Genomic DNA, 24,949 nt, shown 5'->3' with positions numbered 1-24,949 from the left:
ATTAGATTATATAAAGCTTTTAGTTAATAAATTAATATAATATATATTTCTTTAGTATAATAAATAATATATTAATTTTTCATAAAAAGATTTTAATATATAATAATATTTTTAATTAATATAGTTTTAAAGTTTTTATATTAATATTATTATATAAAAATAATTTTTATAATTTTTATATAAATAATATTTTTATTAAACTTAAGATTATAATTAAAAATAAAGTATTTATATTTTTTAATTAAGAATTTAATTTTTTAAAGCTTTAGTTATTTTATATTTATAAATTTATTATTTCTAATAAATAAGATATTATTAATTTAAAAACTAATAATTTCAAATAATTATTTATTATAAAAGAAATAAGAGTTATAAATTAATTATTTTATAAAGAATTTATTAATATAATAGAAATAATAAGTTTTAAACTAATAGTTTCTAGCTTCTAATATATTATATAATAGTTTTATAACTTTTAAAACGAAATTATTATTTAGATTTAGTTATTTAATAATTTTATAAAATAAATTAATATAGAAATTATTATTAAATAAGATTATTAATTAAAAATAAGTTTATAATATAGAAAATAATTCTTTAGCTAATATATTAATACTATATATTTCTTACTATTATTATAAGTTTAAATAATTAGTTTCGATTTTTTAAACTTTCTTTTTATATTTTTATTTTTATTTTATTAATAAATTAAAAATTAAAAATATATATTTTCTTTTAATATTTAAAATCTAGAAATAATTTTAAATATATCTTTTATTAAAAGACTAATAATTTTAATTTAGTAAGAATTCTTATATAAGTTATTATTTTATAAAAATACTATAATATTCGGATTTTTATAAAAGTATTTTCTATTATATTTTAATAAAATAATAATAAAAAAATTCTTATTTATATTACTTTTAGTATTATTATAAAATTCGGTTTTAGGTTTAAAATTATTAATACTAACTTTAATATCTTTTATATAAAAGAACTTTATAAAAATTAAACGAAAAATAATATTATTATATAATAGAACTAATATATAAAACTTTCTATTTATTATTATAAACTTATATAACTTATTTTAATTACTAAATTAATTAATATTCTTTTTATATTATATAAAAATATATAAATTTAAAAGAAATTTATAAATATTTATAATTTAATATTTAATTTAAAGCCTTTAAATTTTTATTATTACTTTTTTTTAAATATTATTAATTATTATAATATTATTTCTAATAGAATATTATATTTAACTATTTAAAATAAAATACTATAAATTAAAAAATTAAAGAATATTATTAGATTCTATAAAGTTATTAATAGTTTTAAAAGCTATTTAAAATATAATATTCTTATTAATTCTATTAATTTCGGCTATAATAATAAAATTATAAACTATTATAAAACCGATTTTAATTTTAATATTTATAATATTTATAAATTAAATAAATTCTTTTTTAGTAATATATTTTCTAATATTTATTATAATCTAATTAAAAAAGCTTAAATAAATATTAATTATAATAAAATAATTAAAGCTAATATTATTTCTTAAATTAAATTTAAATTATTTTAATAAGTATTTGAATTTCTAATATTATTTATAATATTTTATAAAATATTTAAAGGCTTTTATATTAATATTATAACTTATTTATTTTAATATATTTCGAATTTTATTAATTAATAAATTATTAAAATAATAATATAATTATCGGTTTACTAGTAATATATAGTACTATTATATAAGTTATAGAATATTATTTATATATAGTTAGTAAAGTTATTATTATTTAGAAGTAAAGATTATAGTATTATAGTATTAATATATAATTTTTAAATCTGCTAAGCTTAAAGAGATCTAGTCTATTAGTCGAGTTACTAATAGGATATAAGGTTATATAACTATATTTCGTATTTTATATTTTATTATTTATATTCTATTACCTATATCTCATATCTCATATCCCGTAACTATAACTTTTAAAGAAATAGCTATACTAATACTAGAAACTTTCTAAAAACGCAAAAAAATAGTATCTTTTTTTAATTATATATAAATTCCCTAATCCGGTCTAGTACTAGATTCTCAAATATTTTATATATTTATATTACTTCTAAGGGTTTTGGTTATATATTAAAGGCTATAGCCTTTTATATATAACCTCTATTTCTATAATATTCTTCTATTCTATATATCTATTTTCTGTCCTATTTATACCTAACCTATTTCTCTATATCTAATTATATAGTATTTATATTAATTAGATACTTAAAGGTATTTATTAGCTTTAATTTTATTATAGAATTAATAGAATTCGATTTTCCCTTAATCTATTTAATTTCTATAATCTCTTATTATTTATATATCTAGTAGAAGTATATTATATTAATTATTAGATGTTTTTCTCGAATAGTTCCTAATTTAATAAGGCATTTATATAATAACTTCAAATTCATATAGATTATTAGTAGTAGTTCTATTTCTAATACTTTATTAATTATAGATTTAACTAAAGTACCTATATTAAAACCGTAAGTTATATTATAGAGTTCTGAAACTAGAATACTTCTAGTAATTTTCTTGTATTTAATAAAGAACTAGTAAATAATATTAGTATATCTAGTTCCGTTTACTAGAACTAGAATATATCCGATTTAAGAAAAGAGATTTCTATTATTTATAAATAAAGTATTTATAAAAATAATTAAATATAAGGACTTTTTTACTAGCTTTATAAATCTTAGTTCTTTAGTAATATTTTTAATTTACTATTAAATATATTTATTAAGTACTTTTATATTAGTTTCTAAAAGTTTAATAGCTTAAGTAATAATTAATAGATTATATAAAGCTTCTGGTTAATAGACTAATATAATATATATTTCTCTAATATATTAGATAATATATTAGTTTTTAATAAAGAGATCTTAATAAATAATATTTCTATTATTTATAATAGTAATATTCTTTATAGAAATAGTTTAAAGGGTTTTATATTAGTATTCCTATATAAGAGTAATTCTAGTAGTATCTATATAAATAATACCTTTATTAAACTTAAGATTATAATTAATAATAAGGCATTTATATTTCTTAACTAAGAACTTAGCCTTATAGAACTTTAGTTATTTTGTTTTTATAAAATTATTAGTTCTAATAAATAGGATATTATTAGTTTAAAAACTAATAATTTTAAAGAGTTATTTACTATAAAAGAAATAAGAGTTATAAGTTAACTATTTTATAAAAAGCTTATTAATATAATAGAAATAATAAGTTTTAAACTAGTAATTCCTAGTTTCTAATATATTATATAATAGTTTTATAACCTTTAGAACCGAATTATTATTTAGATTTAGTTCTCTAGTCAGCTTATAAGATAGATTAATATAAAAATTATAATTAAATAAAATTATTAATTAGATATAAGCTTATAAGATATTATATAAATATAGTTCTATAATATCTATCTATTAGTAATATATAGTACTATTATATAAGTTATAGAATACTATTTATATATAGTTAGTAAAGTTATCTAAAATATCTAAATATCTAATTCAAATATTAGATATCTAGATATTTAATAGAATATTAAAGTAAATATTTTATTTATAATAAGAAATTTAGAAAGTAAAATATTATAATTTCAAAAGAATTTAAAGCTTAAAAGATTCGATTTTTAATAGTAAAATCGAAATAGTAGTTAAAGAGCTTTAAGAATATATATAGGATATATATTTCGGAAAGAGGATCCTATAAATATAGGTATTATATAAATAGAAAAAATGGTTTCTAAAAAGATAATCTTGGGACTAAAAGAAATTAGTTTTAAAAGATAATAGAAGTTAAATAGTTAATTATTTATTAATTAATAAAAGCTAGTATTTTCTTTTTAGATTACTAAATACTTTTTCGGAATTAATAATAGTTTCTTCTTTTAACTAAAAGTAAACTACTTATTTTAGGCTACTAAATACTTTTTTAACTAGCTAGGTCTTTTATTAATTAGTAAGTATTTATAGATTAGAAAAAGATCTAGCTAGTTAGAAAAGTATTTAATAGCCTAAAACGAATAGTTTATTTCTAGTTAAAGCAGGGAACTACTATTAACTTCAGAAAAGCATTTAGTAGCCTAAAACAAGTAGTTTATTTCTAGTTAAAAGAAAGAACTATTATTAATTCCGGAAAAGTATTTATTTCTAGTTAAAGCAGGGAACTACTATTAACTGCAGAAAAGCATTTAGTAGCCTAAAACAAGTAGTTTATTTCTAGTTAAAAGAAAGAACTATTATTAATTCCGGAAAAGTATTTAGTAGCCTAAAAAAAAGATACTAGCTTTTACTAATTAAAAAATAGTTAGCTATTTAATTAATTATTTATTTATTTAACTTTTATTATTCTTTAAAACTAATTTCTTTTAGCTCTAAAACTACCTTTTTGGAAATTATTTTTTCCATTTATATAATATTTATATTTATAGGATTCTTTTTTCGGAATATATATTTTATATATATCTTTAAAGCTTTTTAACTACTATTTTGATTTTATTATTAAAAATCGAGTTCTTTAAACTTTAGACCCTTCTAAAATTATAATATTTTATTTCCTAAATTTCTCGTTATAGATGAAATATTTAAAAGTGAAATATTTAAAAGTGAAATATTTACTTTAATATCTTATTAGATATCTGAATATCTAGTATTTAAATCAGGTATCTAGATATTTTAAATATCTTTATTACTAAACTCTTTCTATAAACCTATTATAAACTACTTTATTTTTAAATATCTCTTACTATAAACTATATATATATACTAGAAAGAAACTAAACTTGGTTTAGTATAGATAATAAAAAAGAAAAAGAGTTAATTAAGAAATAGAAAAATAGAATTAATACTAATAATATTATAAAAATAGATTTTCGGAAATATCTAAATATTAAGCTATATTAATATATATTATATAGAACTTCTAATAAGAACCTATAGGATCTATTTAAAAATAATTTTAAGAACTTTACTAATATAACCTTTAGTTAATATAGCTATACTAAATTATAAATCCTTTAAAAATACTTTTAATATAATAGTATTTATATTAAATAGAACTATATATATCTTATTATAATATAGTCTTTATTTAATATTATTTAGAAGGAAATAATATATATTTAGTATAAAGCTAATATTATTAAAAATAATCTAATTAGAATAGATTTTCTAAAGAAACCTATTATATTAATTTATTTTATTCTAGAAGGAACTAGATAGAAAAGAACTAAATATTCTCGGTTAACTAGCTAGTTAAATTAAAATATCTATTTATTTTTTCTAAATTAAGGTTATTTACTACTTTTATTTTTATTACTATTACTAGATCTACTATATCTAAAGAACCCTTAGTTAATTCCTACTATTATTACTAGGAAGCTTATTAAAGAAATAGTAAAGTATATATTAGATATAGAAATATAATAGAACTAATAATAGTTTCAACTAAAAACTTATTATCTTTTTTAATATCTACTAATATATAGAGCTCTTAAAAGAGATATTAGTAAGAGCTTTTCCTATTATATTAAAGAAACTAGTATAAGACTACTTTTATAATAACTAGTTCTCTTAATATATATATATAAAAGCCTATATAAATATTTATAGTTTCTTTAAAGGCCCCGGTTATTATTATTAAAATTTAGATAAATGAAATACTATTATTTTAGTAATTATAATAATAAAAGACCCTAAAAAAATAATATTTGAGCTTATCTAACTACTAATTAATAACCTATATAAATTATAATATAGCTTTATTTCTATTTTATAAATTACTAAATTCCTATATAATAAGATTATTATCTCTTATTAAGGCTTACTAGTATATTAATATATAGTCTTAGACTTTTCTAATAATTTTGACTAGCTTATTAATAAGCTCTAATTATCTATTATTACTTATAAGAAGAAATAATAGATTAATACCCAGATTTTTTTTACTAATCGAAAATACTATTCTTAAAACTCTTTAAACTACCATTTATTCGGAAATTATTAATATAAATCTAACTATAATTTGGGAACCTATAATAACTATTTCAAGTCCTATAATTATAATAATTATATTTCGAAGTTATATTTTATATATAAGAAACCCGAATACTATTTATAGAAATATATATTAGAGAAATAAAAAACTAAGAAAGCTCGATTTAAAAATAGAAATATTTACTAATTTAGATTCCGAAATACTTGTAATTTTAATAAATGTTTTAGTAATATTTATATATAGTATATTACTAAATTTAAAGAAAAAGAAAATAATAAAAATAGTAAAAATAAACTAATAGATAATACTTTTAAAGCCTTACTAGTAAAAATAAATAAAAGAGAGAAATATTATTCTAATTTCTATTTTACTTCTATTAAGAGCTTTCTAGTTACTTCTATAGCTTCTGCTTCTACTATTCCTATAACTAAAACCCTTAAAAGTAATATAGATATATAGAGTATTTGGGAATCTAATACTAGGCCGGATTAGAAAATTTATATATAATTAGAAAAAGATACTATTTTTTTATATTTTTAGAAAGTTTCTAATATTAGTATAGTTATTTCTTTGGAAGTTATATATATAGTTACGGGATATAGGATATAAAATATAAATAATAGAATATAAGTAATAAAATATAAGATATAAGATATAGTTATATAATTTTATATCTTATTAGTAATTTAACTAATAGACTAGACTTCTTTAGGCTTAATAGATTTAGGAATTATATATTAATATTATAATACTATAATTCTTACTTTTAAATAATAATAACTTTATTAATTATATATAAATAATATTTTATAATTTATATAATAATACTATATATTACTAGTAAACTAATATATTAGTATAACTATTTCTTTAGAAGTTATATATATAGTTATAGGATATAGAATATAGGATATAAGTAATAGAATATAAGTAATAAAATATAAGATATAAAATATAGTTATATAATCTTATATTCTATTAGTAATTTAACTAGTAAACTAGACCCCTTTAGGCTTAATAGATTTAGAAATTATATATTAATATTATAATATTATAATTCTTATTTCTAAATAATAATAACTTTACTAACTATATATAATAGTATTATATATTATTAATAAACTAATACTAATTAGTTAATACTTATAGATTAGAAAAAGACCTAGCTAGTTAGAAAAGTATTTAATAGCCTAAAATAAATAGTTTACTTCTAGTTAAAAAAAGAAACTACTATTAATTCCGGAAAAGTATTTAGTAGCCTAAGGAAAAGATACTAGCTTTTACTAATTAAAAAGCGGTTAGCTATTTAACTATTTATCTATTTATTTAACTTCTATTATTCTTTAAAACTGACTTCTTTTGGCCCTAAAATTACCTTCTTAAAAATTATCTTTTCTATTTATATAATACTTATATCTATAGAATTCTTTCTCTAGAATATATATCCTATATATATTCTTAAAGCTCTTTAACTATTACTTTAATTTTACTATTAAAAATTGAATTCTTTAAGCTTTAAACTATTCCGGAATTATAATATTTTACTTCCTAAATTTCTTATTATAGACGAAATATTTAAAGGCGAAATATTTATTTTAATACCCTATTAGATATCTGGATATTTTAAATAACTTTACTAATTACATATAAATAGTATTCTATAACTTATATAATAGTACTATATATTACTAGTAAACTAATAATAATATTATAATTTAATATTTATAAAAAAAAGATTTATTATAAATAAAAAGTTCGAAAATAAAGCTTTATAATATATTATTTCAAAATAGAAAAAAGTATTTGAAATATTATATTATAAATATAAAATATCTAATAAAAATAAATTTCTAGCTTATTTATATTAGCTAAACTAAATAAAAATAGAATTTTTATAAATATAATATAAAATTATATTTATCTAATTAGTACTTTAATTAATATAAATTTAATCTTTAGTAGTTTTATTAAATTTAATATTATTACTAGTCTATTATAAAGCTTGAAATTAATTAGAATTAAAAATTAAAAATCTGAAAGCTTTAATATTAATTATAATTATATAAAAATAATAGATATTATATTTAAAAATACTATTTATTATAAAGATTTAGGTATTTTTTATAATTAGTTCTATTAATAATTTACTAAATTTCAAGATATAATTCTTATTTATTAATTAATATATATAAGAAATCAAAAATTAAAGTTATATATAAAAGTATTAATTATAGTTATTAATATAATAAAAAATAGCTAAAAGGCTTTTAACTAAAATAAAATAGAAATCTAAATATTAATTTTTTATTTTATTTATTAATATTAGAAAAGCCTTAAAAATATTATTTAAATAATTCTTTATATTATTATTTTTATTATTTTTATAATATTTTTCTTTTCTAATTTTAATTACTAATTATAAGTAGTTATTACTAAACTTTTATTAAATTAATAAAAATTTAAAGCCTTAAATTAATAGAAATTTCGGGTTATAAATCGAGTTTTTTTAATTTTTTATTTCTTTAATATATATTTCTAAAAGTAATATTTGAGTTTTTATATATAAAATATAATTTATCTAAATAACTATTATACTTACGGAATTTATAATTATATAAATATTTATTTTAGAAGCTATAATTATAATTATAGTTATATTAATAATTTTTAAAGAAATAATTATTTAATTATTTTTTTAAATAATATTATTAATTAAAAAAAAGAATTTTAGTATTAATTTATTATTTTTTCTTATAAGTAATAATAAATTAGCTAAGATTAAAAAAAGAATCCGAAATTATATATTAATATATTAGTATATTTTAATAAAAAATAATAATTTTATTATACAGGAATTTAGTATTTTACAAAATAAATATTAATCTATATTATAATTTATATATATTATTAATTAATAACTTAATAGGCTTAAATATTTATTTTTCGAAATATTAAACTATTATAATTATTATAATAATAATATTTTATTTATTTAAATTTTAATATTAGAAATTAGAGCTTTTAAAAAGCTATAAATATTTATATAGGCCTTTTTATATATATATTAAAAGAGCTAGTTATTATAAAAGTAGTTTTATATTAATTTCTTTAATATAATAAAAAAGATTTATATATTAATAAATACTTTAAAAAAATAAGTTTATAATTAAAACTATTATTAGTTCTATTATATTTTTATATTTTAAAATATATTTTAATTATTTTTCTAATAAGCTTTCTAATAATAAAATAAATACTAAATAATAAAAGTTTAGGTTTAAAAATAATAATAATAATAATAATAAAAGTAAAAATAAATAAATAGCTTAATTTCTTAATTAGAAATATCTAATTCTTTTATATTTAATTTTATTTAAAATAAAATAAACTAATATAATAGATTTCTAAAAAAAAAAAAGATTTAATCTAATTAGACTATCATTAATAATATTAGCTTTATTTTATTTATTTTTCCTTTTTTCTTAAATAAAATTAATAATAAATTATATAATAATAAAGCTTTTATAATTCTATTTAATATAAATATTATTATATTAAAATTAGACTTAAAGACTTTATAATAATATTTAATTAATTTAATTAAATACTATAATATTAAAGTTCTTAAAATTATTCTAAAATAAATCTTATAAATTATTATTACTTTTAGAGTCAAGGTAGTGGTGTTTTGATCCCTGGATCCGGGATAGTTATATTACTGTTTTTAGGGGTCGGAACACCAAAACTAAGCGAGTATTATTAAGGGCAGCTAAATTAAGCGAGTATTATCAGGAGCAGCCAAACATAGAGGGGCAGCCAAATATAGAGGGCCTTATCCCCATCGCCATGACTATCGCTTTTTCCGATTTCCTTTTCTCGCATAGGCAGGCCTTACGTAGTCATTCGTTACTCTCCAATCTCAAGTAGGCAGAGCAGATCTCAGCTCGCAAAGTCCAGTTACCCTCTATTGCTCTTCTAGCAATGTCCCTCACTATTCCTCTGAAGTTAAGCCAAGGCCGTGGGTATGGAAGTTGACACCGCCTAACAGTAACCGTACGACCCCGTAGCAGTTCTTACCAGATATGTTAACCAGCGCAATAAGCCCACTGCACGAGAGCAGAAGGAAAAGCACACCCTAGAGGGACTCAATATCCTCAGTTCGAAGCTCAACGCAGCACTTCCTTTACAGCAGAAAGATGCGGACACCACCAAAGAGAACATTAATGGTATCACGAACAAAATTCCAGTAGTACGTACCGGCGGGAGTCAGGAAGACCCCAACTAGAGCTAATACTTCACAGGTAGGTCAACTCCATTCTCGCTCCAAAATGTTTCTGCTCGTATTGTTATCCAATCAGATTGAGTGGTTCAGTGACTATTCCAACACCTTCGGGTGCCGGTATGGCTTTTTTGATGTACGCTATTGTCCTCTTCCTCGCCTGTATACTTTGGAAGGCTGCACAGAGAGTTCTGTTTGAGCTGTTATCAATTCATTACCGCAAGCCGTTGCGGGCACACCCAAGGTTTGTGGCTGCAGTGCACACTCTTGGAGTGATGCGCCTGCAAATCATCTGCCTTTTCAGTCTCTCCTGTACACTTCTTGCGCTTATGTGTTGCAAATTTCCACACTATAGCAGACTATCGACTTGCTACTTTCTTCAATTTCGAAAGGCTGCCTGGACCACATCTTCAAATCCCCTCTAAAGAAGTATATGGGTCCTCTTCAGCAGTTGGAAAGGTCTTCATCTCAATACCTCGTTGCCCCTGTCCTCATCGGGGAATGAAGTCGTCCCACAAGAGTTTATTTATGCTACATGTCGTGGAACGCATGGCTATAATGTCCGAGGTATCTAGTCTGTGCGATTGGCCAAGGAATACGCATTTGCTGTGTGGCACAGCTGCGCAACGCTTGTCCGTTTTTACGTGAAAGCCTGAAAGCGGAAGTCCAAAAAGCCCAAAAGCTGTCGTCCGCTGATGATTTGGATTCAATCGATTGTCAGAGCGCCCGAGCTATGATGTCCTTGAAGGAATAAAATGAGCTCTTCTGATGCGATGTTGAAGTTGCTGCCTAGCAAGGAACCGTTCTAGTTGCACAATCGGAGGGTTTCTTCGTCGCTTTGTACCACTGCTATTCGGATCTCTCTCGGAAATGCAAGAACATTGATTCCGAATCTTGGATCAGAACCCACGTTGATAGGTCTGTCCGAGCGGCGAGTGCAGGAATCCGAGCACCTAGTTTCCAAGCAAGCAAGGGGATGGACGTAGAAGTGGCCTTAGTCACGTGACTGTATTCCAATGACATGGGAAGATGATTCACATTGGTATCTGAGCTCTAATCGTTCAATCTTTGTCCCATATTCGGCTGGTAAGCATAGCTGCTTCTGCTCAGGTTGTTTACCACTAGACCTCACGTGACTGGATCTTGCTCCGGGTTGCGCCTGATCCAACATACATACAATTATTCCCGATCCTCAACGGGTCTTAAGCTTCATCCATATGCCAGGTCCCCGCGACGCAAATAGCTCCTCCAATAAGAAACAGGATGCCGAAGCGCTTATGCTCTCGGCGTCCTCAAGTCAATGCAGCACCTAATCCTCATAATACGCGAAGCAAATATGAGGAGGTATCTGTGGGAACGGATGGGTGTGATGAATTGCGTACTGCCGCAAGCAAGTAAATTTGACGTATCCAAAAACATCAAAGCCTCTACCCTCCTCTCGTAATTCATGGTCCTTGACTCTTGAGATACTTAAAGGCACAATTGATTTCTGCCTAAGCCAAGTAGTAGAAAATTCGCATTATGTCCAATCGCATTGTCTTAAGGGCTCTGCATTAACGTGTGGCCAGTTCTCAAGTAGCTTTCCTTGGCTCGTATCGAACTAGTCGAATCTGATTCCTAACGTTTCGACGATGCTCTTAACACTTCTTCGCTATAAGGAAAACATATGGCGTGTCTTTACCCCGTAACAGTTCAAAATGAACCTGGCGGTTTTCGGTAGCAAGTCCGTTCTCGATATTTAGTTTTCGTATATCATGATTATAGAGGTAGAAATATCTAATATGTGTCGCGATATATTCTCGTAATAATATATTATTGTCAGGAAGATCAATCTAGACGTTAATGAAGGTATTAAGTAAAGTTAATAATAGTAGGATAAAGTTATCGACCTCGTCGATAGTTCGAGGAAGCTTTTAATGCTAATATTTGGCCGGAAGGAGTATGACACCCGGAATACTCACATTATCTACCTTTAATAGGTTTACTATATCGTGGATGGCGTTGGCAGGTATCTGGATTAGGCGGTGAACATTGTCGCTAATCTATGGAATATTATAGAATCTTAGACTTGGTGTAGTGCGATTACATCCGTGAGAAGCTAGTACTCGTGTCGCGCTTTCTAGATCGTATACTAGAAGGAAGAGGTCGACACAATTGTAAGAATATCGTAAGTTGTTAAAGTATCTTTACCTTATATAACGCTAGGAACGCCTACTTCGTAAAGTATACGGTAAGGTGAGAATCCTGAGCTCTCTATGACAGATAGGCCCTTAAGGGAGTCGTCAAGTGATTGTGGTGGAGCTGCTATTTGAGGAGGATTATTATTCTTTCTCGAGAGCCAGCGCCAGAAGCGCTGGGGATTTTAGAGACGAGAAGGAGATTGGGGGGTGAGGATGTAAGGATGATATGGCCTAGGTATTTGAAAAAAAAATGCTTATAACCTTTGGATTTATTATCGAGAAAGGTTGGAGAGGATTGCAAGTTGGACTTGGGAAGTTGGCGGTAAGAAGTGGGGTTGCTCCCCAGAAAGATAATCACCACTTGTCATCATAGTCTCCTAAAGACCATTCATCTTGAAAAGAAAGGTTTCTCTTTCGCCCGTCAAGTATAGCCTCCGCCGTATTCCAGACCTTGACCGACCTCCATTTTGAACACCTTCATATGAGTCTGACTTTAGTTGTATTCAGAATCCCCTATACAATTATGTATGAGTGCTAAAGACCGCAAAGCGGAACACCAGGAATTCTTGCTAAAGTTGGAAAAATATTTGTATAGAGCGGCACACGAATCACCTCAGAACAAAAGTTTGAGACGCTTGCCCAGTCTCCAAACACTCTCCCATCATGATCCCATGACAGTAGCACCAGCCAATTAGCAGATGCGTCTGCTCCTCTCCAGCCTCTACGGAAACAGGCCGCAATACGAACGGCACCTCCATGCCAAAAAGAACACAAATAATGTCTCCAACTCTTGCTTCTTTCGGGACTATAGCCATGAACCCCCCGGTCGTGGTTGCGAACTTGCGGATCTGAGCAACTCGCAGCACAGCAGAAGAGAAGTACCTGGCACTCTCCAAGTGCTCTCCTTCTTCTGAGTCCGATGCGTTGTTGTTATCCAGCTCAACCCTTTCCTCTGCCGCCGTGCGTAGATACTTGCACCAGTCTTTGTAGTACTTTCGATAATAAACGGCGGGAGCTTCCGATCCGTAGCCGTCTCTGTCTGCAATAAGTGTTCTGATAAACGCCCTGCGTCTTGATTCGTCGCCGCAGCGGTATTTCAATGGGATCTTAGCCGTTGCAAGTGCTATAGCTTCTTCGTGCCAAGCGTTGAGTGCTGGAGCAACGTAATCGGCAGACATGGGATTCAAGGAGCGTTCAATGGAGTGTGAAGTAAGAAAGTCGATCTGATCAACATAGACTCCCTGCACTCGAATAATTTTGGACAAGTCAATACCGATAGAGATAGCTTCACCTCCAGAGGCTGCGTAGTGGTCCTTGAGGTGAAGCCCCGTCCGAGCCATTGGAGGAAGCAAGTCATCCGTGCTCGAAAAGTCCGGAACCCAGGATGGGAGGTCAGGTAGCTGCCGGTCTTGGGCAAGTCCAGCTTCAAGGATCAACTTCCGGAAATTGCTCTGTATGTATCGCTTTGTGAATCTCGTGAACGCTTCTTGTGCCGATATTGTGTAGTCTGGATCCAGAGCAGCGGCTGCCGGCTCTCTGGCGATATTGCAGAAGGCATAGATCTTATCCCTCGGGTCTGTTGCTTTGAAGAGAAGTGTGGCTTGTACAGCACCATGGAGTGGAGGGAATTGGCCTTGCTGGAAGAGACGTCTGAATTCGAAGATGGCCCTCATGTTGCCGTAATTGGAAAGCATCCCTTTCTCGAGCGTCCCCAGCTGCCACGGTCTTTCCAATAGGGTATCTGTTTCGGGTGCGCGCCACAACCGATTTATGATATCAGTTACGGAACTCAAAGGCACACAATGTGTGCCGTACAGTATGTCCACGGTTCGTGAAACAGCCACCTCCTGTACGATCCAGACACGAGACCAGTATGGATGAGCCAGAAGCTCTGAGACTGCATGCCAATGATGAACATTGTCAGGGCCAAGGCTACTCTTCTCGACCATCCGAGTGATGGCTTTGATATCGTGGTTCCCAGCTAAAAGCCGCTTCAGACGGCGAAGTTGGAGGAAAGCGAAATCAGCGTTGGAAGAGCCGCCGAGCCAGGAAACTGTTCTTGTTGCTTGCTTGTATATTTCTCCCATTAATGCAACCTGTCGGCCCTTTTCCACATCATCTCCTTGGTTAATGCATATCGAGTCTATCCAGACCAGTCGTTTCCCCCAGTGCGGTGCGAGAGCATGGAGTGCTTCAAATGCATTTTTGGTGGTCAAAAGAGAATATCCTTCAATAGGAAGAGAATGATTCATTGTAGGATCCCCCCAGGTATACGATAATGCCTCATAAAACTTTATGCTCGGTGAAGGGGTCGCCAGAAGACGGATGCTTAGCTTTGCCAGAGGATGGGTTCTGCGAAGCTCGAGCAATCTGATCTCTGAAGCTCTGAGCTTCGAATACTTGTAAGGACTTCTTGGAAATAATCCAGAGCGGCGCCTTGTGTAAATTTGGTAAGACGTTCTGCATCGACGTCGCAATTGCATCGAGAATAGCCATATCTTGTCTTGGCCTGCAAGAAAGAGCGACTTGCAGCGCACAGCTGCCCACCGGAGAATTCCCAGAGCATGCAAGCTTAGGAGACCAATCAATAAGAGTACCATAGGTCTTGTCAACACACGTAATACCGATCTAATGTTGTGACAAATAAAGCATCCAATGGAATATAGAATCAGAGATGCGACAACGTCGGAGAGATCAATTTCTGGGCCGCGACGTCGAGTCAAAAGTTGCGCCATTGTTTGCGCAACCTTTTTGAAGACCGTCCAGTAGACCCAGAGTAGCAAGCAAATATGGATAAATATGTCCACTAGTTTCGGGTAGTTGAAATGCCAATTAAGCTGTGAAATGCTACCAACGGAAGAGATCATCCACATCATGAGACGGCATACCACAGTGTGCCAAACCGAATGCCAAAGAAGAAAGGCTGCGGCCATCATCAACCACTGATTGTAGAAGATATCATTGAGGCTGGATTGTGACAACGGCTGCGAATGTCCTGACCCATCTGGGAAATCTGGGCCAAGTCCGAATCTCGATGCGAATTGCGCGTATTGGTACGAGTTGTAGAAGTCGATTCCATGCAGGCCATAGGATGCTGAATCCTGAGATGTATCGCTGTACGACGACTCTTCATCGAAGTCCATCTTGCGACAGCAATTCCTCCATCAAATGCTGATAAATAGCTGAGGACGGCGCTGGCACGAAATTGCAAGATGGTTCACATGGGTTTTCAGCTTCTGGACCGTGCACTCTACCCAGTAGTCACATATCGTCCGAGACAAATGTCTGAGTATTCAGCCAGGCTATCGCTCGACTGCCGGAGCAGAAGCTCTTCGGAAGCTTCAGCCCGAAAAGTCAGCTGCTTTGTTTGGTCGCTCCGTCCATTTCGCAAGGAAAGCATTGCGCCATCCTGACACCGCCACCACCAACAATGTCACTGAGGTCCTTCAGTGCACTTGCACCAGAAGAAATCCTACCTTGTAATACCCCTTGAACATTTCAAGAACCTCATTAGGAAAGAATGGATGAGGAAACAAGTCCATCAATTCAGGTAGTTTATTAATTCCTATCGTATCATTTCTGACACCTTTGTTGTTATTGAGGACACACCAATTCCCACACTCAAGGATATTTCAAGACAACTTGCAAGAAACTTCTCATCTGGCATTAGCCTTATAAGCCTATGAGACTCTCCTCTACAGTACACATTACTACATGTTGGCAGTGGAGTTCGACCTCCAAGCACCGGCTTCAGTCACGAGCTTCATGCTCCGCTTCCAACTAGCCGCTCTCGAGAATTCACAATCTATTCAATTATTATCGGCCTCCATTTAGCTCTAATACTTTTCATTACAGGTGTATTTAGACAACCCAAGAGGAGACATTGCTAAGTAATTTATAGCAAGCTATTACTCAGATTGTTAGCGTGGAAACGGCACTGATACTTGAAATTGCAGACAGGGTAACAGATTCAGAAGTTAATAAAGGGATTAAAAGGAAAGAGATGGATAATAGCTCTTTTTCGATAATAGACGGGGAGGATGGACTGAGATTATACAGACGCTCTGATTAGACAAACTGTAATAGATGAGTTGGTAGAGGTCTTAGGGGACATCTAAACTAACATGTTAATCTCATTGACTACATTCTAACACGAAAACTGCTCTCTTAACAACCCGTTACACTTGGCCTTCACTGCCTCCACATCCTTCTACTCTTTTCTTAATTTCTTATCTCTCAACATCCCTTCTTCTCTACTACCAGAAACCCTCAGCTCCCCTTGCATCCTCGCGCCCTTTACCAACTCTTTTGTCCTCGGCTATCTCTTTGCCGCAAACTCTTTGAAAACCTTCCTTAGCTTGTCCGTCTCTAGTTCCCTCCTATTTTTAACATCAGGTAGTAGACTAGAAAGCTGCTAATAATCCTCCAACGCCTGATTAGTACCCTATCCCAAATACGGACTCGTCGGATACGCCGTATCGCTTACTAAGTAACACCTTCCCCCTCTAGATACCCAATTCGCCGGATCCAGCGCCTTGCGATTATAAAGTCCATATCTAATTACCTTCTCCGCTCCTCCTACCAAGGCTCTAACTTCCTTACACCACCCCTTAAACTCTATCTTCAGCTTCTCCCTAAACTTCTCTAATTACTTATCATCCATCGATTGCCACGTCTCAACATTCGGCGTTAAGGACCGCGACGTAATAGCCCAACCTGTCATCCCATCCTTAACACAAAAACTAGGAAACGTACTAAAGTACTTCTCCGCTCTATAAAAATTCCTCATTGCCTGTTTCTGCCCCCGTACAGCCTCAGGCGCTCGCGAGATGCCAGCTACCTGCACCAAATCTGTGAACACCGGTTCTAACTCCTCTATGCCTCTTTCCTTCAATAAGAGATTACGGACAGCAGAGCGGATACCGTCGCAGCCTACCAGGAAAGAACCGCTTCCCCGCCTTTTATCTTCTCTTCTTAGTCGCACTAAGCTAGAAAAACAGACCAGGATACCGGTTTTATAGCTGCCCTAGCTACAGAGGAATTACCTCCTTGCCCTTCTTAGACTTGGAATACTTATTTTCGGATTTCCAAGTAGAGATTACTTGGGACTTATTTTTCTCTGCTCTCGCTTACTAGGCTTTTAGGAGATTCTTATAATTAAACCTAGATTTAGTGATTCTCTTATCGCGGTCGATATTATCCTTCTTTGGCTCTTTTTCCTCTGGAGAACTTTACTTCTGGATGGAAGAAGGGGTTTTTAGGGAAGGAAGGATACCCAAATTCGGAGTTGCATATATTTTATCCAAGAAGAACTCGCGTCCTTTTATAACCTGTAGCAACCTCAAGGACCCGCTATAAGCTGATTCCGTTATTACTCGCGAATTGTACAAGACAGCGAATAAACATCCTAGACTCGTATATAACGTATTGCAATACATTGCATCTTCCTTAACTGGCTTCGTATCTTCTACATTTATTTAGTTTATTAAGGGGTCCCTAGTATATAATCTTCTTTTCTAAAAAGATTTAATTAGTCAAAATCTTATTTACCTTATAAAGAGACAGGATAGAAGTATACTTACTAAATTCACTATAAAACCTAGACTTATTTTATAACTGGACTCGCAACTCGTAAAGTAATAAGCCCCTGAAAATGTTAGCCTATAGCTCTAAACTTACAAGATTTATATAGAGAACCCCCCGGAATATCCCCTAGCTATAAACTCAAAAACCCCAGTATATTATTTGTACGCTTATCCCGACCCAGATATTTTCATCTAAATTCTCTCAGAATATTAAAAGAGAAATCATTTTGGCTACTAATTTTGCTATTAATTTGCCTTATCCCTACCAAAGTTACCGAAATAGAGATTATCCTATATTTCCTTTATACCGTCTTCCCCTGGTAAGAGTAGTATATAGCGAGACCCTTAAGGTTTGTAATCTATAAGAGGTGGGCCAGGCTGCCAGCTTGGGTTTCTCCGTCGCTAATACTATTCTCTTCTAGAGTTCTCCTGGTCCTATTCCTCAGGAGAGGCCTTCCGCCCGTACTAATACTTAATATTCCATTTAACTTGTCTTTCGAGGTTATCTATTTTGCAAGGTATAGTACCTTTCCTAGTCCCTTTCCTTTTAGATTGGCTCTCTTTATAGCCTATTAGTATTAATTCATCTCCAGAATTATAATTCGAAACCTCCCGGATTGATCCTGGATACCTTATATATATATATATATTCGTCAAAAATGAAGTCCTATCCTAGTATAACAGGGATATAATAATTAGGCAGGAGTTCAAATACTATTAGAACTACCTTGCTATCCGGGAAAGTTATAGTTATTTATACTTATCTAACTATAGCTTCTTTGGTACTATCTGGAAATATGATCTAGCCATAATTTTCTGGTTGAGAAAGAATTTCAAAGCTACTAGTCTTAGCTCTCTTTAATACCTAGTTAGTATTTATAATATTCTTAATAGATCCGATATTAGAAAGAGCGAAAACCTTAATTCCTTTCCCTAATTGCCTATAGAACCTGTTTATAGTCTCTCCAAGCAAGTTTATAAATCATTTTGACTTTAGAGAAAATAGGCAAGAAACGAACTAATATATATATTTTATTAAATAATTAGTAGCCTTAAGGAATTTGTTTCCAAGGAGAATATTATATATAAAGATATATATAATATATATAATAATTATTATAATATTTATAGGATTATCTTTGAAGGTAATAGGAACCTTAATAGTTCCTAGTAAAAATATTCGTTTTGAATTTCTTATCGGGAAGTATATTAGGTTTGAGCTTATTTTAAGGCCGAGTTTATCCCGCTTATAATCCGATATTATATTCTGACTAGTACTAGTATTACTAAATGCCAAGTTCTTATATCCCTTAACTATAACCTTAAGGCTTCTTTAGCGAACTATAGGGCCCGATAATAATAATCTCCTATAACTAAATAAACTAGCTAAGCGGATTATAATCTGGACAGAAGTTATATTTATATCCATTTCGAATTCGTACTTTTTCGGTAGATAATATAATATAAAGTTCTAATTAGAACCGGTATTGGGAAATATAAAGACATTATGGCTCGGTAAAAATGACTTATTTAGTATCTTTCTTATAACCTTAATTAGCTCTGTCTTATTAATAAGATTAATATTTTCCAGAAAGCTCTTCTTCTATATCCTCTTTCCTATTAGCCGCCCTATCCTATAAGTTATATCCCAGGCAGGTTCTCGGAGTTTCGTTATTTTTTTAAATAGTATAGTAGCCTGCTCTTTAGTCCTTAGTACCTTTGCCTTAATATTAAACTCGATATTCCTTACTAACTCCAGCTGCCCTAGGGCCCGCCTATAGCCCTCAGAGTCTATAAAATATCGGCCGCTAATAGCCGCCTGCAAGTTATAATATTCCCTATATATATTAGTCTAATAATATCTAAAGATAGCTTAGATAAACTATATTATAGCAGAATCCTCCTTAGTTACTTCTAGATGTATTATATATAGTCTTATAGCTGAGTTCGGCTTATATCTCACCTAATAATCTATTAATTCCTCTTCTGAAATAGTTAGAACTACTAAGTATAATGGGAAAGTTGGTTTATAGTTAGAACCGGTATCTAATATAAGATAATTAAAGGAGGCTTGATTCGAATAGTTATTATTTCCGAGACTTTTAATTAGGTTATTATTATTAAAGTATATATAGCCTTTCGAAAATCTTATACTAGGGTTTAATAGCTGATTTATAAAGCTGTTCTAATGGAAGGATTAAATAGCTATACTATTATTACTACCTATAGTAAGATTATTAGGGTTAATACTTCTGCTATAGAAGCCGAATTAATTGAAGTGCTATTGAGTTATATTAAAGCCTTATTACCTGCCGCCTATAAATTGCTAATTATTATTAGACGAGAAGAACTAGTTTTCGGGTTCGTCTTTAATAAATAGGCTAGATATATACTATACTAGCCATATTCGCTCTTGTAATAGGCTTATAGAGCCGTTGATGCCGTCTGGCGGTGAGGCTGAGGCGGCCATAATCTCCTCTGGTCTTATAGATAGTAATAAACCGGAGGCTGAAACGCCTTAATTTCACCTAGTACGGTGAAATTATTAAAAGTGAGAAAATGGCACTATATAAAGTATAATGACAATTAAATAGATATAATAGTGGACTTAATAATAAAAAAAAGATATTATATAACCAAAAAAGAAAAGTTGGGAGGTATATGTTATTTCTGTAGTATAACCTAATTTGGGACTATACTTGAGGGCAAGGCTTAGAACGAGTATATAATGTAACCCAAGAGCTCTATTATTGCTTCTCAACTACCTTATTATTTTAATAATCAAAAACTTCTTTAATAACTTGGAAAGACTATATCAGATATCGAAGCCCAAATCGGTCGTATCTACGATCCAAAACGTTTAGATGGCTTCCCTGCCCTCTCTTACTTTATAAGTGCTGACTAGGATAGTATAATCTTCTAATGCTTCGACCGTCTCAGCGCCTGTAATCTCTTATATCTCCAAAGTAATGTGAACGAACTGCAAGAGAAGCTAGATGAACTCGACTAGATTGATACTGAAACTGGTGTATATGATGCTACTGCAAGGCTGTCGGCGAAGGCATATAGCGACTTGAAGGCCAAGGCGAGATGGTACTAAGAAGAGCGGGAAGGGGGAAGTATAGTACTATAGCCAGGTGTGACTAAAAGAGTAGAGCAAAATAGGGAAGATGAGATAGGAGCTAGTGCTTTTGAGAGAGTTGAGCTGTATAGACAGATCAAAGAGGCAATACGGGACTATAGTATGCACTTCTACTACCCTTTATAAAGATTTCTGGGACTAATACTTGTCCAGAAGAGGCATTGATATAGGCAAGAAAAGTCATGAACTTTGCAGCTCCTTCTAATCATATACTGGAAACGCTCCAGAGATATTTCTGGACGCCAAGGGACAAGTCGATTCTTATTAACTATAATGCGAACATGTTATCGGATCATTACGATCTCGTAACTTTGGTTTAATCTAATGACGATCGACTAAGTCGAATACTTCGAAAGATATTTGGGAGATGTTTTCGGGTAAGGCTTCTCGTATAGTACTATCTTTCTGTTTCGAGGGGAGTTTGTAATGCAGAGATAATGTCCAGACTATACTAATTTAGTATAATTAAGCTAACCTAACTCTGCTAACTCCTTCCAGGACCGAAGACGTAATCCCCAACCAGACCTTGGTATCTATTACTTTTCCGAAGCGCGAATACAACTCGCCAGCTATCTTATAAGCATCGTATTCAGTGGCATTCTCCTCCTAGGAGTAATAGCCTGCCTCTCGATACTCCAGGACCGAGGATGGCAACTGCGACTGGGTTTGGTTGCCATTTTCACTAGTCTCTTTGCCCTAGTAATCGGCTTACTCACAAATGCGAAGCGCTCGGAGATCTTTACTTCGACAGCTGCGTATGCTGCTATACTTGTTGTCTTCATTAGTGTGAATCTTGGATCTTTGATACTCCCAGGAACTATCACAGCTGGAGGCTGAGGATTAGGAGGGAGTACTTGTGGCTCCCAAATTCATATTGAGGGTATCCTTAACCCGTCATATATAGAAGTTGCTTACTCCGCATGAGCTGAAAATCCAAGCCCTCAATCTCCACTGTTTTGCAACAATTTTTCCGTTTTAGCGAGCGGTGAATCGCTAAAGAAAGGGGCGGGGTAATGCTAGCAACGAAATGTTCCAAAAAATAGACCTACAATCTGAATCGTCATTATAATCTCGGTCGTGCTTACTTGAGAACATTATCGTCAGAAACGGCGCATTAAATCCTTTCATAATATCAAACAACGAAAGTTGAGTAATTCAGGTCCCAGAAGAATCTACGAATATGTGCAAAGACTCTTAGTGGAGGTTCGACGAAAGATAAGAAATCGCAAACACCTCACTTATTCCTCTAAGGTTTCGGCATATTATTTGGAGATTTTGAAAAGGGATGCTGAATGTGCTGTCTGAATATATAATTGAGTATAACCCGTTTGGTATCGGTGTTGAATTCTCCAGGAAAACACTTATTATAGTAATTAGAGAGCGGTTGCGTATACCTCTAGTACCTTGGCTGCCGCCTATATTATTATCTAATATTAACTGTGTTAGACTAGGACAGCTTTTACTTATGTTAAGAGTAGGCTCTTTAAGATACTAGAGGATATCTTTAGGATTTTAATATCCCCTTATTAAGATTCCCTTGTGTGAAATCTAACTTAGGAGCTCTTTAATTAATAGGAAGTTATCGTCTGTTCTATTGTCGCAGTTAATAAGGTTATTATTATAGCCTATAATATATGTAATAGATTAAATAGGCTTATTTCTAGTATTCTTTTTAATTTTACTTTAAGCTCTAGCTATAGAATTGTTTTCTTAGTGCCGAGCTATTATAATTATAGACATAGACTAGTTATTATATTTAAATATTTAAGCTATTTAGTTATATAATAGTACTAGCTAATTTCGAGAACTAGTTATATAAATAGACTTGCTACAATGCTACTACCACTCTTCGAGCAAGTGATGGGACAACACCTACAGACCTTGCGCTCGATCATAAACATTTTCGAGTTGTTCTATTGCTGCTACAACATGGAGGGACTTTTAGCAAGGAGAGGCGTGGTTATACTAGCGCATGGGAACTGGCTGTCTGGACCAGAAACGTTGCTCTAACGGATGTCCTTACTCGGAATAATAGCCCTGCCAAATATATTCTCGCCAAAGCAAAAGCTTTCGAGACAATCCTATCGGGAATTCTCAAATCCATTCCAGGCAGCCGGAGAACCGGGCTTCAGTTCTGCTCAAAGTGCATGCATTTTCAGAGTCGACTTTGCTCCAGTTGGGAAAGAGGATATGCCGAGGGGACTCTGAAGCGGGAAGATGCACAATACAATTATCTTACCCTTGAGAAGGTTAAAGGTTCTGCAGAGGATGGTTGTGTGTTGTGCAGAATGATCTTGGACTCCTTGTATGGCCCGAACCCGGTGCTAGGGGAGTCAACCGCTGGGACAGAAGGTGATGGAACTTTGTCCCGGGGCGTCAGATCAGAACCCAGAACTGAGCACCTGAACTTGGATGTTCGATTAGCATACAAGGCCTATTCGACACGCCACTTAAGAGCCTCACCAGAGCAGCTATGGTCCGATTTTATGGATAAGATTAAGGTGCAATGCGGAAATAAGTTAGGATTCATTCGTGTCGCTTCACTGGATGGTAAGATATTCGCATCCTATTGATTCTACTGGGTTAATTCTTTGCTAGATGACATGGCAACCTTGCTCTCGCAGGTTGATAGCCTTGATGATTCTACTACTGGATCAGCAAGTGCATTAGCTATGGCTGGAGTATGGTTACACACATGCCTAACACAGCATGTCAAATGTAACCAGTACCAAAAAAGTTCTTCGCTTCTTCCTTCGCGCGTAATTGATGTTGGACCGCCAGATGGATCTCAAGAACCATTTCTCTATTCAAGCAAAGAGCATTCCGACTATTACCTGACACTAAGCCATCGATGGGGAGATTACGATACGGTCAAGACGAGGTTGGAAAATTTGAGTGACCGATCAATCTCCATGCCAATACGCACTCTACCCAAAAGTTTTCGTGACGCTGTGGTCATCACCAGGAAGCTCGGTCTCCGTTACCTATGGATCGATACGCTTTGCATCGTTCAAGATGACCCATCAGACTGGGAGAGCCAAGCCTCGAATATGGCTAATATATTTCGAAACTCACTTATGACCATTGCTGCCGCTGTCGACAACTGCTATGAGAATGGAGTCTTCCGACAAAGAACCTATCAGCGCAAGCGGCCTTGTGCTCTTAATCTTCGGCTCTCTCATCGACAAAAAGCACTATTCCAAAAATCTGGGCAGCTTTTCGCTTTCGCAGATCGTCATGAATCAGGCGCTGGGAAGACCTTCGGGGGTCCTGGATGCTGGTGCATGGATCCTTCAAGAACAATTGCTCTCACCAAGGGTCTTGTATTTCACAGCCGACGAGCTGTTCTGGGATTGTGTCTGCATCAACGCCTCAGAGTCCTATCCAACACGTATACCCGATCTAGTGTACAACAGCCACAGCCACGGGCGAAGCTACCGATCCTTCAAGGAAGCTGTGGCGAGTAAGAAAATGAACTCAAAGTCGCTGTCCAGAGCGGAAATACACAAGACGTGGAGGCAGATTGTCCAAGCTTACTCAAGTCGTGACATAACCCTAGAAACAGATAGGATGATCGCTACGGCGGGGGTTGTGAGCCTGACGGAGAAGATGTTAAACGACCGATGCATTTTTGGGCTATGGGCAAAAAATCTAAATGGCGAGCAAATGTGGCAAGAGTTACTATGGTCGGTGGAT

At 31.6% G+C, this 24,949-nt stretch overlaps 2 protein-coding genes across 2 annotated transcripts; one reads left to right on the top strand and one right to left on the bottom strand.

Annotated features, from left to right (window-relative positions):
- Window positions 1-13,134: 13,134 nt before the first annotated feature.
- On the bottom strand, window positions 13,135-15,009 carry K444DRAFT_588791 (HET-domain-containing protein; the record flags this gene model as incomplete). Its single annotated transcript, XM_024878075.1, has 1 exon — window positions 13,135-15,009. One exon carries the CDS (start codon window positions 15,007-15,009, stop codon window positions 13,135-13,137), a length of 1,875 nt encoding a protein of 624 aa, XP_024737667.1.
- An 8,985-nt stretch (window positions 15,010-23,994) lies between these two features.
- K444DRAFT_514211 (HET-domain-containing protein) lies at window positions 23,995-24,949 on the top strand (the record flags this gene model as incomplete). Its single annotated transcript, XM_024873537.1, has 3 exons — window positions 23,995-24,372; window positions 24,446-24,709; window positions 24,764-24,949. Coding segments are annotated over 3 exons (828 nt in total), but the record flags the coding sequence as incomplete, so codon positions are not given.

The sequence above is a fragment of the Hyaloscypha bicolor genome (genome assembly GCF_002865645.1).
Source record: "Hyaloscypha bicolor E unplaced genomic scaffold K444scaffold_58, whole genome shotgun sequence".
In the NCBI taxonomy this organism is placed as follows: domain Eukaryota; kingdom Fungi; phylum Ascomycota; class Leotiomycetes; order Helotiales; family Hyaloscyphaceae; genus Hyaloscypha; species Hyaloscypha bicolor.
The sequence above is the reverse complement of the archived record's forward strand: the minus strand, read 5'-3'. Positions and strand labels throughout refer to the sequence as shown.